This window comes from Lissotriton helveticus, chromosome 4_1 (genome assembly GCF_964261635.1).
Source record: "Lissotriton helveticus chromosome 4_1, aLisHel1.1, whole genome shotgun sequence".
NCBI lineage: Eukaryota > Metazoa > Chordata > Amphibia > Caudata > Salamandridae > Lissotriton > Lissotriton helveticus.
Window position 1 is genome coordinate 569,770,204 of NC_136063.1, and position 16,024 is coordinate 569,786,227.

The 16,024-nt window shown below is 41.9% G+C and overlaps 1 protein-coding gene across 10 annotated transcripts in view; it reads right to left on the reverse strand.

The window, feature by feature from the left end:
• The window catches only part of SULF1 (sulfatase 1), a 312,442-nt gene that overhangs the window by 150,315 nt on the left and 146,103 nt on the right, over positions 1 to 16,024 (reverse strand). For all 10 annotated transcript variants that reach the window (XR_013610526.1, XM_078687181.1, XM_078687178.1 and 7 more), the window contains one exon: positions 15,603 to 15,825. Coding sequence is in view for 9 of the 10 variants with exons in the window: in XM_078687181.1 (XP_078543307.1) it covers positions 15,603 to 15,774 (172 nt within the window). In the remaining variant the exon portion in view is untranslated. The remainder of the gene's footprint in view (positions 1 to 15,602; positions 15,826 to 16,024) is intronic.

Sequence of the window (16,024 nt, forward strand, 5' to 3'; positions counted from 1 at the left end):
GTGGTTGGCATGTCAGCAATATTTTTTTTTAAAGAACAGAAAACTATAATTACCACATATCTTTTAATAATATTAAAGAAATCAATGTTTGACTGACGATAAGGGTAAAAAATGTTCATCACTGGAATGTTTAAGGGTACAAAATAATATTGTCTATTGACTGGAATAGGAAACTGGTCTCAATCTTTTCACCAGTTGCTGCATCAGGGAATGTATGCGGGGTGACTATTCTAGGAGAAGAGTGCACACTGCATCCCTTGCAGAGTTCATCGCCCCAGTACAGCACTGGGTTCCACCTCTTAGGGCTGGGCATTGGTGCAGAGGTGCTCCGCCTCTCCCCAAAGTCTTGCACATGTGCATATGAACATTAATAAAGATACAGAGGTTGTAACAACAACTTATGGGACATTAAAGTATGAGTAGCCCACTCTATAGCGGTAGCAACGGAATAATAATGTTGTTTACATTCCTCTAATTAAAACAACAACAAAAAATCACAGGCGCAGACGGAGCAATGTAATATGTAACCTCCAGGTCTATATATTCTCTGGGTTTAATGGTTTTGCAAACCTTGTAAAAGTAGCAAGTCTGAGATAAAAGAGAAACTCAACATTGCATGGCCAAAAATGAATTCATAAAATGTAACCGCACTGCCAACAATTTCAACTTGTGAAACTTTATTGGTCCAACTTTCCAGGCATTTTGTGTGACTTCTGGAACTGAACCAGCACTTCTCGTCATTATGAATATTAAAGACAAACATCTCAGAAACCGAGGCCCGGTGCATATGTCATGCCATTGCACTTCAAGGGCCTGACAAGGAGGCATGTGTGGAGCCTGGTGCCAATGCAACAGATGGAGAGCACACAGGGGACGGCAGGGCGGGTCTCCCAACCTGTGATGTCAATGGTCTTTTAAGTGGTCGCAGTATTAGATAGGTTCCAGCACACATTCAGAATTAAATAGCCAGTCATTATTGTATTAAATGTACTATTTATGGCTGGAAAATGCACTGTTCTATCGTACAAAGGCTACGTAGTTCTGAGTACCACAAGTTAAAAACTGTTGTAACTATGAACGTAACTAAACAGCTAAGTGTTCAGATACACTAACTTCTATTTACTGATCTGGCAAACCCACCATCTCAGCTTGGAATTATCAAAACTGTGGCTAGGAATATCTGCTGCAAAGCTTTACAATTAACCAGAGTCTATAAACGACCCCTGCAGTCACTACACCCTGATGATGTGTATCGCTTTGCTTATTTCACCATTACTCTAAAGATATGCAAAATAACTTGTGTAAATCAATATGATGCAATTTTAATAGAGTCCATTGATAGAATAATGACATTGAACAAGTGCATGCTAAGGAATAGTCAGATGAAGGCATGCAAATCTATGGAGTCTTGTCCCTGTAAGTGATATCCAGTGTCTCCATCAGCGGGAGTCTTTCATCACCACAAGAAATATGGGAAAGAAATACAGTTCTAAAACATTGTAACTTACTTGAAAAGTTTAAAGTTTTAAATTAATAACGAAGACTACAACACATACTGTAAAAAACAAAAGCCATTAAAATATTCTATTCGCAGCGATAAAACCTTATAAATTCTTGCAATACACCGGGATGCTCTTAGCTACAGCATTACATGGTAACAGGAAACTAAGCAGAGATGTTAGAATGTAATCAGTCAACTTGCTATTAAGAGCCAACTTCATGGTGTCTCGTGAAATGTCCGCATAGTAATGTAAGTGTACCCAGTTATTTCGGAGGAAGTACATAGGCTTTTGTGTCTGTTTTTTTATATTTAAACCAAATACAATATAAAACCAAATGCAATCTATAATCTATTTCAATAAAATACATACAAATTACCTCATTAAGGATAAGTGAGAAATGTAACATATAAAAACAGCAACAATCAAACAGCCTGTAATACTGAACTTTTCCCCTTCGATATAGCTTTCTATCTCCTAATTGCTTGTATCAAATTGTTTGTTATGTGACCAACAACTTCTGGGGTGGTACCCCTGAAACAATATAAAATTGCTTCAGTTGTGGTTCTAAACTCCTCGATGTTAAAGATAAGTTTAAATTTTATATCCTTCCTACGGAGATCAAGAAGCTCAGGACACAGTCAGAAAATGTGCTCCAAAGTTTCCTGTCCCATATGGCATAGTTGGCTCTGGGTTACATGATCCATTGAGCGTCAAATTGATAAAAGGGCAAGTAAAAAAAATGTAAACGTAGATATTGTTTTTCCTCCTTGGCACCCACATTAAAATTAATGTATGGTGGTTACGGCAAGGAATTTGATGCTGAGGCGTATTTTGTGTTCTTAAATTTAATTGACCTCTTGAGGCCTAAAAGGTAGCCGGATGTTTTAATTTCCTGTTTTAGAAATGCCTTACGGGATGACTTTGGCATTTTATAACTATACGTCCGATCTAGAAAATGGTGATTAGCCAAGTTGGTCTTGATAGAGTATTCTGCTAGCAGTCTACCAGTGGTAGGATTGAGAAGTACAAGTAACGTACCAAGGTGAACAGGTACAAAATAAATGAGGACAGATGCGAATGTGTGAATCACCTTGACATTGCTCTAACGCAGTTGCAATTTCAAGCCAACCAGCTCCAATTGCACGGAAATGTACACACCTACAATCACCCCCTGAGGATCAAAACCTCGACCATTGCTCACTATCCATAGTGGGGCCACGTATCTACATGGAGGGCGGCTTTTGACTGTCATTCAGTAGCCCTGCATAATCACAGTGTTCATCCCGTCCAACAGCCATTGGTTCAGAAATTGTTTGACCCAAACACTAACAACGTGTAAACTGATTTCAAGGTGGTGTGGCTTCCAATATCAGTACAGGGTGTTCATTAAATGTTAAAGCTCTGTAGCGGGTAGGAGTCATTTAATATCGTGCTGGGTGAGTGCAAAATAAAGCAGGGATTTATTCTTTGACCAATGCTATTTCAAACTTGGAAATACAGCTATAAGTAGGGAGAGTGCAGACATATTTATCCAAAATTGCTGTACAACACTAAAAGAATATATACACCAGAACGTTGATTAGGACGATGGAGCAATAATGCCTAGCGCAGGATTTATTTATCTATACGGATTCTACAATGTTATTAGGACACTTGTTTTAGTATCCTGGGTTATACGTCCGCGGAGTCCCAAAGAGGGACATATAAAGTCTGTCTTGATAAATGTGGTCATTATTTTGTGAATACCACCGAAACGCGTTGACGCTTTGAATTAGCTAAATCCACTGAACAAGCCAAAATATTTGATAAGGAATTTGTACCGAGCATATGTTTGGCCCTTGATTTTTCTATTTGGATAAGTTCACGAACTACTAAGAAGTGTATTGTATACGTTTCGATCTCTTTCTTCTTGTCTCGATTCTTCATTTGTGAGAAACAAAATGTGATTGTTTTAGTATATGGAGGTGGTGTATTTTATAAAAAAAATATATATGTGTGTGTGAGGCTACTATTTCTACTAGAACCTGTGGATTTTATATTACTCATTTTTATAAAATGAAATGTCTGTGAAATATATCATATTGATCAAATGTGTATATGCTTAGAAAGGTGTTTCAATTTATGAGTCATTTTTACATGATGTATTTTTTTACTGGTTTAATAAAACGCACTATATATTTCATCACTATTTGAGTAGTTTTCTTGTGGCATTGCAATTGTATATTTGATATGAGTGGTTGAAGGTTTTAAAACATAAGCACTATAGGATTCTGATACCGAAGGGAATTTTTATTTTCTTGGTCTTGTTATGCCCTGTCCCTTTGGTACGTGGGGCCGCTCTCTTAACACTGGGTAAGAGAGAAGAGGCAGCAATTTCCATGTGTGCCTAACTTTATTTTCATATACAATAACCCACCATGCATCTTTACCAGCTCTTACCTTCGAGAATAGAATACCTTCTTGCCTGCTATACAGTGCACTGAAAGCAGCTACATCCGGTTCGAGAGCCCACCCGTGACACAGCGCCATTGAAACATCCCCCTAGTTATGCGTCAGTCTTCAGGTGTTGGTACAGTGACTTCTGTAAAAGCCAGCGAAGCTCCACAATTACTAACTAGCAGGTTTGTTCCAGACCCAGGAGGTACATCATAGTGTATATAAATAAAGTGACAAGGCATTCTGTTGGCTGCCATGTTAAAAAATAATATGCATCGCCAGCACATTTTAGTCACACTGCCTCGTGTGGCATCTGAGGAATCTGACACAGCAATTAAGTGCCCCTCCGTGCCAGGGTTATCCACAGCAATAAGACTTGGAATGTGTCTAAAAATATTTTTATATCCCAGTTTCCTAATTCACGAGCTAACCCTGCCATGCTAGGAAGCAAGTGATGTTATCTGATCCAGTGTTAGGGTTGCCTCCTCGTTTTATATTACATCACACGTAGGAGCCAGGACTGATTATTTTAAGCATTTCTTTTCACACTATCCCTTTTTAAAACTTTTTTTGTTGCCTTTGCTATACATTTGAGTGCAACTTTGTGACACATCATGCGGCCGTTATGAATCACATTAGCATTTTTTTTTGCAGTTTTATACAGGTCAACCCCACCCGCAGGTATTGAGGCACTTAACATGAGAACCAGTTACATTACACAAGGATTTTTTGGCACGAGAAGATTAAGTGATTTGCCCAGAATCACATGATATGGAACAGATGCCGAGACTAGAACCAGGTTCCCGGGTCCAAAATCAGCATCTCTGGCTGGAGGGCCACACCCTGTCCCCTAAAATAAGATATTATCTTTCTTTTCCAACTTCTTGTATAAGATTGAAATACATGCCATATTACTGTGTTCGATAAAATGCTACCTATCGAGAAATGCTTCACTCTGCACCCGCTCTGATGTACATACCTCAATGTAGGCATGCTCTGGTAAAACTGTCTTAATCTGTGCAACACTTAAATTATATTTTACTGCAGTCTTCAGTAGAGCATTCTTCACTGTATCACAAGGGCTGCCCTGCCAGCCAGCTGATTAGCGTTTACCAGTTAGGAATGAAGACACACTCCACTTTACGTGGAAAAGGGTTTTTGTCTCAGTATGCAACCAATAGGTCTTTATGGATACATATTTAAAGTGATGTACAACAAGCATCCTCAAATCCAAATGTCTGCCATGGAATGCTGGGGTGAGGATGATCTTTTGGTGTTATGTTATATTGAGGACATATTCCACAAAAAGAAAATATGTCGCTTCCTAAACCTGGTGGCCATGTGCTTGCTGTAAACATTTTAAATTGTATTTAAAAAATAACCATTGAATTTAACTTTATTAGAATAGTACCTTAACAGGCAGGTGTACTCAGAACATATGAAGAAAGCCTTTTTTGTTTTAATGCACATCAAAGAAAATATTATTGTTATTGGTGAAAAGGAATGGTAATTTTGGTTACAATTACAGTAACGTGAAGAAATAATGTAAACACACAGGAATAAATAAAAAAGGATTACAAATGCCAAGGGAAAAAAAACATCGGAAATTAAGTAACTGGCACACCAGTCCTGTACAGAAGTGCATTTCTCTTTAGGAAAATGTGCAGAAAGGATTGGGGTAAATGATAGGACTCACAGCCGAAGCCAGATGGGTGACCCACTGCTCCACACCGTACCCTGTGGTGGGTAGTAGGAAAATGTGAACAACAGTTTAACACACCAAAGGTGGAAGAGGGCTGACCCATGGCCCCTCGACATATGTACCTATGTATCTATCTATTTGTGCTTATATTTTTATGTATTTCATGAAACTGGTTAGACCTACAAACGCTAATACGAATACACGTATAAAAGATATTGCACATGGCAGACTAAATTGGGTAAATATTTCCAGGCAGCACGGCCACCCAAAAATACACAGTGGAGAAAGTTCTGCTAGTGCCTCTGAAACAAGCTTTAAGCATGGGATGCTGAACACAGATCAGTGTGGTGTGAGGCGTCTCTTTGTAAAGAAGGAGGTTGGGAATAAAGTCATTTAGACAGCCCTTGAGAATAGAGTTTGTTATTACATCACACAGTCTACAAATGTTTACATTTCCTTATAAATTTTACAATTTATGGACCAAGGAGATAAAAACTTTTGCCCAGGGTAACGCAGTTTACTGCAGAGATTAGAACCCAAGACTTCGACAAATAAGGTAAGCAACTAATCCGCTAGACCAACCAAGCCAGTAAAACAGCCAACTAAACTCGTAGACTAACTCTTTCTCCTTCAAAAATAGAAGGCGTATTCTAAAATAATAAGCTAGGATTAATATAAAGAGGAAATTGTAGAAGTTGATTAGGAAATGCAAGAGAGTGTGGATGCTCCACACATATGCGATTTACTAAAATATAATTTCAAATATGGGTTCTGAAACTAATCAGTGATATCTTGGGGAATTACTGAAGGGCTAAGGAGACACTTAAGCTAAACATACAGGTTTCAGGATCCACCCAAAAAATCAATTATCTTATTGATTTTTAAACTAGTATTACTATATGGCATGAAATCTAACTGAAGAAATTATCAGATTGTGTTTGCAAATTAAATACAAGACCTCTGAATGTTCTTAATTTTTAGATTGTCTTAAATTTCCTGAGCCTGCAACCTTCATGCCTTTTCTGATGGGCACCTTTCAGTTCCTTGAGCAAGATGCAAACAGGCATCTACAAATCTGCCTTGTTTGCAAATCTGATATCAGGATAACAGCACATCTAATGTTTCAATGCAAAAGGCTACATGAATTGCAGGAAACTTATATCCGTAGGTTATGAATAAAATAATGTGTATTGCTTATCTAAAAATAGTCTTGGTCATCAACAGTAATTCCTTAATTCCCTGGATTCAGCAGTTCAGATTATCACTTATAACCCTAACCCTGAATGGACTTGAAATTAATGAGACATATGTCACAGTAATTATTCAACTTCATCAGTCGAAAGTAAATATCTAGGTTCAGTGTATACTCCAATGATAACCCATACCTGCTGTATATATTTCTGTATTAAATATAAATTCTGGCAGGAATCGCAAGAATATTCTGGCTCATGCTAAATATATATTTTGTTGCCCCCACATCCCCTTCACAGGAGCAACTTTTGGATATTTATGTGCAATCCTGGTGACCCTTGCTGGTGGAACTCTGACAGCCTCTTTGTCTTACCTTGCCAAAGAACTGGCCCCGTCCCGAATCAATCCAACTAATAAATGTTGTGTTGCTAGTATTTAACAGGGGCTGGCTGTCACTGGGGTTTCCTCTTAAAGCAGGCGGGATGTCCAGGTGCACAGCTGCACATATCAGGGTCGACTGCAGCAAATTACAATCCAAATTCAGATCTCCATTTCTTGCCTTAGACTGATGGGATCTGCCTGGTGGGAGTGGTCCATGCTTTAATGTTTGCCCTCCTGTAAATCCAAATTCACTGCGGCCAGAAATAGGCAGGGCTTTAAGTGGGCCGGGTCTGAGCACCGGCAGTTCTTTTTAGGGGGCCTCGAAACGGGTCTCTTTCGGGCTCTATTTTCTGGCTTCCAAAGGTAGTCCGTTTTCTTTTTTTTCCCTCGACTGCAGTGAGAGCATGAACATCGATGTGCCCAATGCTCACAAACAACTTCAGAAGCACTGACTTCTTACTTTTTAACAGCGCCCCTTGCCGCACTTTCACTTGTACAGTAGGTGTGGTGCTATCCCCGGACTCACGATACTCCCTCTCCCCGCCCCCACTACTCGGCAGCTGAAGCCAGGAGCAGCAGTGCCACGGGGTCACAACGCCAACATGCAGGAAGACAAGCGGTCGGCAACTGCGTGGTAACTGGCATAGGATCCTCTAAAAGCCCTTTGAATTAATGTTGTCCATGTGAAGAAGCTTTTTTTCAGCTTGCATTCCAACCTCCATAACTGATCACAAAACTACCCCAAAGGCAGTGTTTCCAAATAGAACAGCGTTTTCATTTAATGACTGTGATTTTTTTGTCTCGGATCAGAAAGGCACAACATACCCTCAAATATTATTCATACATACCAGTGTGCGTCCTTCGCCGTATTAATTGATATAAAGTAATGAGCATAATTTGTGCAGGCCCTCGAAAAACCATGTGCAGGCACATTCATACCGTCAGCCGAAAAACCAAAGTCACCGATCCCTCTGCCCCCAACTGCTGCAACTGCTTCGCACTTAGGTACCGGCCGCAATGAAAATGAAAAGTAAATTGGGGTGGTTCCTTCCACCAAGTGTATTTCTGCCTATGTTTGGACAGTTTCACAATTATTTCCGATCTAGTCACTTAGCACACGCGATTCTTTCATTTACAGCACGTGCAGATATGGGGTAAGCTAATGCTGAACAGCCTCACCCCCATTCTGAAAAGGATTGACAGCGAATGAGGAAAAGCATAGACGTGCACCTGCCCATTGAGTTGAGTGGTGACAGGAGTTTTGTTGTGCTAGGGGACTCCATTTAATTTCATGGAAATAGAAATGTTCACGTACCTACTACCTACAGAATGGCTGTTTGCTGCGAAGTGCCAGTACTCTAGCATTAAAAATATTGCAGCACTGCTGAGAAGTACAGGTACTCTCTCTCTCTATCCTTCAAGTTACAAAAGGGTGGGCACTCTGTACCGGAGAGCACATGCCCGTTTGAAGCACTGGATAGTAAATGAAACTTGCCCTGCCAGGACACACAAAAAAGCCCCCCGCATCCTAGCGCTCAAACAAAGCCAATGTGTGCTACATTATTTTGACATATGTCATTTGTATTGTAGACTTCGTTTGGGCAGTCAGTTTTAAAAGTGCATTTGTTTTATGTACTTTGTGCAACAGGTTATTGCTTCTTGAAGGTACTTAATGTAACTGCTCACTCTCAGCTTCGGTTGGCAGAGCACTGTTTGTGTTGCATGTTTAGTGCAGGGCTTTAAGTGGGCCGGGTCTGTCTCGGTCTGAGCACCAGCAGTTATTTTCAGGGGGCTTCACAATTGGTCTCTTTCAGGCTCTATTTTCAGGCCTCCAAAGGTAGTCTTTTTTATTTCCTCGACTGCAGTGAGAGCATGCACATCAATGTGCGCATGCTCATTTTGCTCCCTACTGAGCAGTGGAGGTAGTGAGCATGCCAGGTGAGCCGCGTTGTAGGCTATAAAGAGAGCCATTTTCTCTCAGGATTTCCCTTCTTGCAGCGCAGGTGCAATGTCGTCGTGGTGCCAGCCTTCACATCGGGGATGATTAGGAGAGAGACAACCACGAGCAGCCTGCTCCAGCACAACCCTGCTCTGACCTTTCACACTGAGCGTCAAGGCTGCAGTGTAACCCAGCAACAAGTGAAACGCAGAGAGGAACTAGTCTGCGTGATCCTGCCCCAGCCCTAACACAATGCTAGTTATCTTGTTTTAGACCACGCCCCTATTTGGATAGACCACGCCCCCTTTAAGAGGTTTGCCCCGCCCATTTTAGAGCACCCCCAGTTTTTTTCCCCCCACTTAAAGCCCTGGAAATAGGTTACAATTTAAGGTGATTTTTCAATTACTAAAAGGTCATTTTTTGAGGCCAGGAGAGACTGCTTCCATCGTGTGACTATGTTCTCTAGGCCCTGCATCCGCAACCGCGTAATAACCTTTGATGTCAATCTTTTCTCGCTATAATAAGGCAATGCTGCCGTCAAGTCTGCTTTTTACCACTCCTACGTTACTACTGACGCCTCATAGCATTATGCTGCTGCTGTAAGTTGACAGGTCGGTGCTTGATTTCAGCAATGTTATCTCGACCTAATTTCCTGCTAAAACTTTAAACCACGTTCCTCATGACCAAAATGATGCCACTTACTGTTGTCTTAAGGAAGTTTGCGTGGCAGCCGAGCAGACAAAGTACTGACCCTGAGACGAATAACATTTGGAATGTCTAGGCACCCTACTACCTTTCCAGAGTGTCTACCTGCTATCAGCAAACCAGAAGGCCAAGGTTATCCTCCAAAACCCTGTTGGTTTTCGGAGCGTCGAAGCACTTATTAAAGTATTTCCTCTGGCGCTTGTTCCCTTTGCATAGTTGACTTGCAGTTCATTTGGCTCCCTTATATCGAGGTTTTCCCTTTACAGACCCCGGTTAGTGCTGTGAAGCAGCCACCTAGTGATGCAAGTACGAAACAGAACACAAACTACGCAAAAAACGCACTGACGTCCTACGCTCGTGGCCGGGCTTCCCCCACGTACACTGGTGAGAGCTTCTGGGTGTCCCAAAGGTGGCCGGTATCTCGGAGTGGCATTAAGATAGCTCTATTACAGGAGCCCTGAAGACAAAGGCCCATTGTCGGCTCCTGCTCTGCCCACCATGCAATCTTTCCGGCTGAGCTGCACAGGAATCTTCCTTAATTGTTTCCTAATCTTTGACATTTTCATTAAAGTTCTGTGACTTCTTGAAAGCAATCCGTGTTCATTCCAGCAGTAGGCTGATGGCAGGGGAATGTGTTTCCAGATTTTGGGGAAATACTAAAGCGGCCCCTGTTTTTGTCACATGTGCATACACTAGATTAACGCAAATGCCTGATCTTTGATTTCGGGTAACACCAGTGTGCTAAGAGTTCACTAAAGGCCTGATGCTCCTGGGAACTCTGTCCATGTCCATGTGCTACAGTTGGTATTTTACTAACACTACCTGGGACTTTCTCCTAAACATGAAGTAGAACACTATAAATCCAATACTTTAAGAAATAGAATAATTCAGATGTAAAACTACAGAGATGGGGCTTGGAGGGGAGGTGGTGGGGGTGGTACAGAAAGTCAAATTCTTAGGTTACTACCTACTCCTTTTTAAGGTCGAGTTTACCAGTCAGCGGAGTTTCTCGTGAGCTTCTAATACAACTGCCATCGCCCATTCACCAAACCCGGTGCTATGACGAAGCTCTTTAGAAAAAAATACCTTAAAAGGAGCATAAAGCAACCAGAAAATACAGTCATAAGTTCAAATGGGGCTAGGGAGATCGGGTCAGACAAGGCAATGGGATGAACCTCGTTTTAACCAAAGTTCTCTCTCTATCAAATAAATCCCCTTTGAACCCCGTTCCTTTTACGAAGTGGACTACTAGTGCCAACACTCAGTAAAACTTTAGAAAAATAAAAAGAAACGTTTTTTTCGTTTATTTTTTAACGTAGCCTAATTTCCTTGATGGAAATGGGGCTGCTTAAAAAAAAAATAGACATTGAGCCTACCAGAGAGCGCAAACTGTCTGGCTGCAACCTGGACTTATTGTGGCCTTACCAAGAATTTACATATTGGCTGGCTTTGTCATTCTCATTTGCTTGCTTCTTCAGGGCCGGCTTTACCACTGGTGGTGCCTGGCGCGGCAATCTTTTATGGTGCACCCCTCAAGACCTCCTCCTCGGATACCCTCACTACCACTCAGCAAAAGTGCCCCTCATCTCTTCATAGCCCCTCTCTGACATACATTTCATTTGTTTTAAAGCGCTGGTAAAGGCTGACTTTACTAATCCACTCAGCTGTCCTTCTAAAATACAGACTTGTTCTTTGCAGCAGGCATATTAACCCTCTGCGCTACTTTATGGTTAGTCAACACAGCCAATAGACAAAACTTCAATCTCTCTCAGGCAGGAACATTAATCACAAGAGCTATCTTGACGTTTTTATTGCTGCCTGGAAGATGAACACATAAAGAACTCTGCAGCAGGTGCTTTTAACACCCACACTATTCCTAAACACAGCATCCCCCCTGAGGTCATAGCCCCCCCTCCAGGTCAGTGCACTGTGCAGCTGCACATGTCACATTGCCCTAAAGCTGGCCCTGTGCTTCCTATTCAATGGCTTTCCTTGTGCAAGCTTGTCCATTTTGTGTTTGCCCATCCCCTGAAGCGCAATCACTTTATTATCTTTCGGACTAGCTAGCTTCTATCTATCCACTGCTCACTTTTAGAGAACTACTTTTCTCTTTTTGCTTACACACTCCATGAGAGTGCATGTGTTTTCCAGCTCTCATGCTTGTGCGCTTCTCTCACCACCAAATACCCACCTCGTGCTCCATGTTGCTGTCATCCTCGTGTAGCAAGCTCTCACTTGTGTGCTTCTACTCTGCCAAACTCCCTCCCTACCCCGCACTCAGTGTTGCTTTCTCAATTATGTGTTTCTCACCCTACCTGCACAGTTCTTCCTCGTGTGCTGCTCCCCTTCACCAACTCCCCATTGCTTACCCCAACCACTCCGCCATAGCCCAATATCATTTTTTCAAAAGTACTTTGCTTTATTTTATTTTTGGGGGTGAGGACCACGCAGCAATGTGCTGCCTGCTCTTCCGCATTAAAAACAAGCTGTTGCTTTGTCATTTTTTTCAAGGAAAACCTGGCTAGTTACAAATACATCCAAAGAGTGCAACACGTTAGAGAACTTATTAACTATGTGCATATTGGAATGGAGCTGCTGGAAATCAGGAACTAAAGTGATAGCTCTAGAGAAAGAAGACTGTTAGCAAAGCTGGATAGACAACCCGTTCCAAAACCAACCTTACCATGGGGGGCACAGAATGACCCCTAAAGTGGACCACTGGGACACGGTGGCGTACAGACTCTCCATCCTCAGTGAAAGTATGCTAAGTCCTTGAACAAGGAACTAAATCAAGGCTGCACAATACTGCAGCTTCGCTGCTTCTCTGCTGGCTTTCTTGAATCCTTCTGCTCTCGCTGCAAACCCAGAATCCACATCATCACAAGCATTTCTACATTATTTACTTGCATCAAGGAGGGCAATCATCCCATAATGAAACAACTACTTCAGAGCATCATCAGGCCTGAATGTTCAGAAGACAAAGGGTGAATAGTCTGGGAAGGTCACAAACATTATCAGGATCAAAGAGGTTTAAAAGTTTGGACTTTTCTTTAACTCCAACAACCATAGCGCCTCTCCTATTTCTGAACAGTCTTGAGTCTGTCCATCAATTGCAGGTGCCGTCAGTGCAAATGTGCCTACTGTGACAAAGCTCAGACTGTTTGGGGGTGACCAACCTCATCTCCATCCTCCAATATTCACTCAAATACCAAAACGCCTCCACCCTAGCTCTTGTAGCGTCCCATTGGTAAAACTATCATCTTTGGCCAATCAAACTCTGGGGCACAGTTGTCAGATCACAAGTGTGCTCCACAGTCTCCACTTTAACTCTAAGGGTGTCTTAAAAACCATTCGGTTTTAACTACAGGGTAGAGAAGATGTCTAAGAGACAAAACTCTACACCCTTCAGCGCTTTCAGTGCTCATTAAACTAAAGTCTGTACAAAAGAGGGTGGTGATGGACGGAGCATCCAAACCAATCAATAATAATAATAATTTCTTTATTCGGCTTTGCACATTGGAAAACCATAAAAGCAACATTTGATAATACAATTTCATATTAAAAAAAAGAAGAAAAAAAAAAGATCATGTTACAGGATAAAATTCAGACAAAGGCAAGTTAATATGGTTAAAACAAAGAATCAAATTATTTCATTGCGTCGTCTGGGACTAAATCCAGCATGAATTTTACAGGTTTTTCTTATGCTTCATAACGCATTTTAGAAAATTAAGGACATGATAGCAAACAGGTTCAGATTCTAGCAGTTGGAGACGTAGCATTGCAGGACGACATTGTCTAAGTCCCCATCGCCTTAATAGTGGTAGTAGCCAGATTTTCCGATGTGGATGATGGAATTTACAAAACAATATTGTATGTAAATTAGTCTGTATTGATTCCTCATCACAGGGACAAGCAGGGAGAATTGGGTCCCATCTATTTCTGTCGGGAAAAGCTACTAATCTATGGAAAAAGTCTAGTCTGAATCTTGTCAGTAACATTCTATCATACGTACTAATCTGTAATGTTAAATAAGGCTGGATAAAGTATGTGACCTGGATCATGTTGGCATGGAGGACCGAGGGTTTTGTCGACTCAGAGGTCAACCTCAAGGACTCTAGGTGTCTCAGAGCCAGTTGTTTCAACGCTCTCTTTGGTAGATCAATAATACCTTCGGGTTGAAGATAATACTTCTCAATGCCAAAATCTTTGAGGAAGTTTCTGATATACCGAAGCCATGTTATTTTTGGGGTTTGATCAAGAGCCATTGAGTCTACCACGATTGCCTGTGTCAGCGCATTTTTGTCAGAGGTCCAGATGCGCCGCCAAAGCAATAAGGTTGGATCTTTAACAAATCCTCTAAATAGGGGATACCAAGTTCCAAATGGGATGCGTAGATTGAGGTGCGTCTCGGTGTTGCTAGAAGGAATCTAAGGAAGGTGTTTTCTGCCACCTGAAGGGCGCTAACATCTACGTGACCCCAGACGCCCGCCCCATATAGAGCAATCGCCTGACACTTTGCGCTATAAATTTTTAGTCCAGCCCGAACTGCCAAGCCATCCGGTCCAGGGAAGGCATGGTTTGGCAGTTCGGATTGGACTGTTCCCGTGAGGCACAGGGTCAGACTGATTTGCATATGGCCATGTCTGAACTGGGGTGGCAGAGTGGGCTAAAGAACGGTGATGGATTAAACCCAGATCTTTTGACTGGGTGTGAGTGTTTGATTGGTTTGGATGCTCCGTCCATCACCACCCCCCTTTCGTACCGCTTTGTTCGCCATAAGTTGGCAGGGTATGCTCAGACGTGAGTCCCTTGCTCACTTTGCTACTGGATTCAAGCAAGCCTGGCTGAAGACGGCTGAAATGCCAGAAACCGGTCCTAGGAAGCTTGTTTCCGGTCCAGGGAAGGCATGGCTTGGCAGTTCGGGCTGGACTGTTCCCATGAGGTACAGGGTCAGACTGATTTGCATATGGCCATATCTGAACTGGGGTGGCAGAGTGGGCTAAAGAATGGTGATGGATTAAACCTAGATCTGTTGACTGGGTGTGAGTGTTTGAGTGTTTCAGATGCTCCGTCCATCACCACCCCCGTTTGTACCGCATTAGACTAAAGTCTAGCACACATTCAGTGCACCCAAAAAGAAGGTATGTTCCTGTACAGAACAGGCCACTCCAGTAGCCATTCACATAGAGAACATCCACCATCAGAAAAATGAAAAACCCCACTTTTCCATCTGAACCACATCTCCAATCCAGGAAGCACCTCATGGCACTTCAATTCTCAAAACGGAAATTCGCAAGTCTATTCGTTCATTCAATTATTTATACCACCGTTCAATGAGATGGAGTGCAGAAGCTGTTCCCCACATTGAGTGCATAGCAAAATATATATATTTTCCAGATACAAAAGAAGCTTTAAATCTCCCTGACTGCAATGAAGAGAAGCAGTGTTCGCGCTAAATAAAACTTTATAAATAAAATACCAAAAAACCCTCAGTAGTGGGTGGCTGCTCACCCCAGACTCCGTTTTAAAGAGAGGCCTTATAAAAGAACCACCTGCAAGAGTACTACTCACCATTTAAAATATCTAGTGTGTGAATATTGCTTCGATAGTAACAGTTTAAAAGAAAGTGCATTACCGCCAGGCCCATACATTGACCATTCCCTGATCTCCTGCAACACCCACAGAATTTAACTCATCTCCGGCTTTGTATTTGCTCGTATAGTAATATTGCATGTGTGCATCTTACCCAATTCCACATCTTGGTCATCTGTGAGTATGAGGATGATGTTTGGTCTAATGTTCTTCCGCTCCTGCTGCACACGGCCTCGAAACCTTGGCGCTCTGACGGAAGTGCAGTATCCTCCGAGCAGTGCAGCACAGAGTACAGCCAGGACCAGTGCAGCGCAGGAATGAGCCATTGGTTTAAAGTCTACAGCACACCACTTTTAAAGATCCTGGTCCTTCAGGCTCTGTTAAGATGGGGGAAAAAGAGGGAACACTATTCAGAAGCTGTCCAGTTCAACATAAGGGCAACAAAATTCTGTAATTTATAGAACACCTCCTTTTTTATAGTGTTTTACGTAGAACATGGCTCTATACAATTTATTAAGCATTTGAAAATGATACTAATTTCATCAATCTCAGAAGTATCAGAGAAAAAGGCTAAGT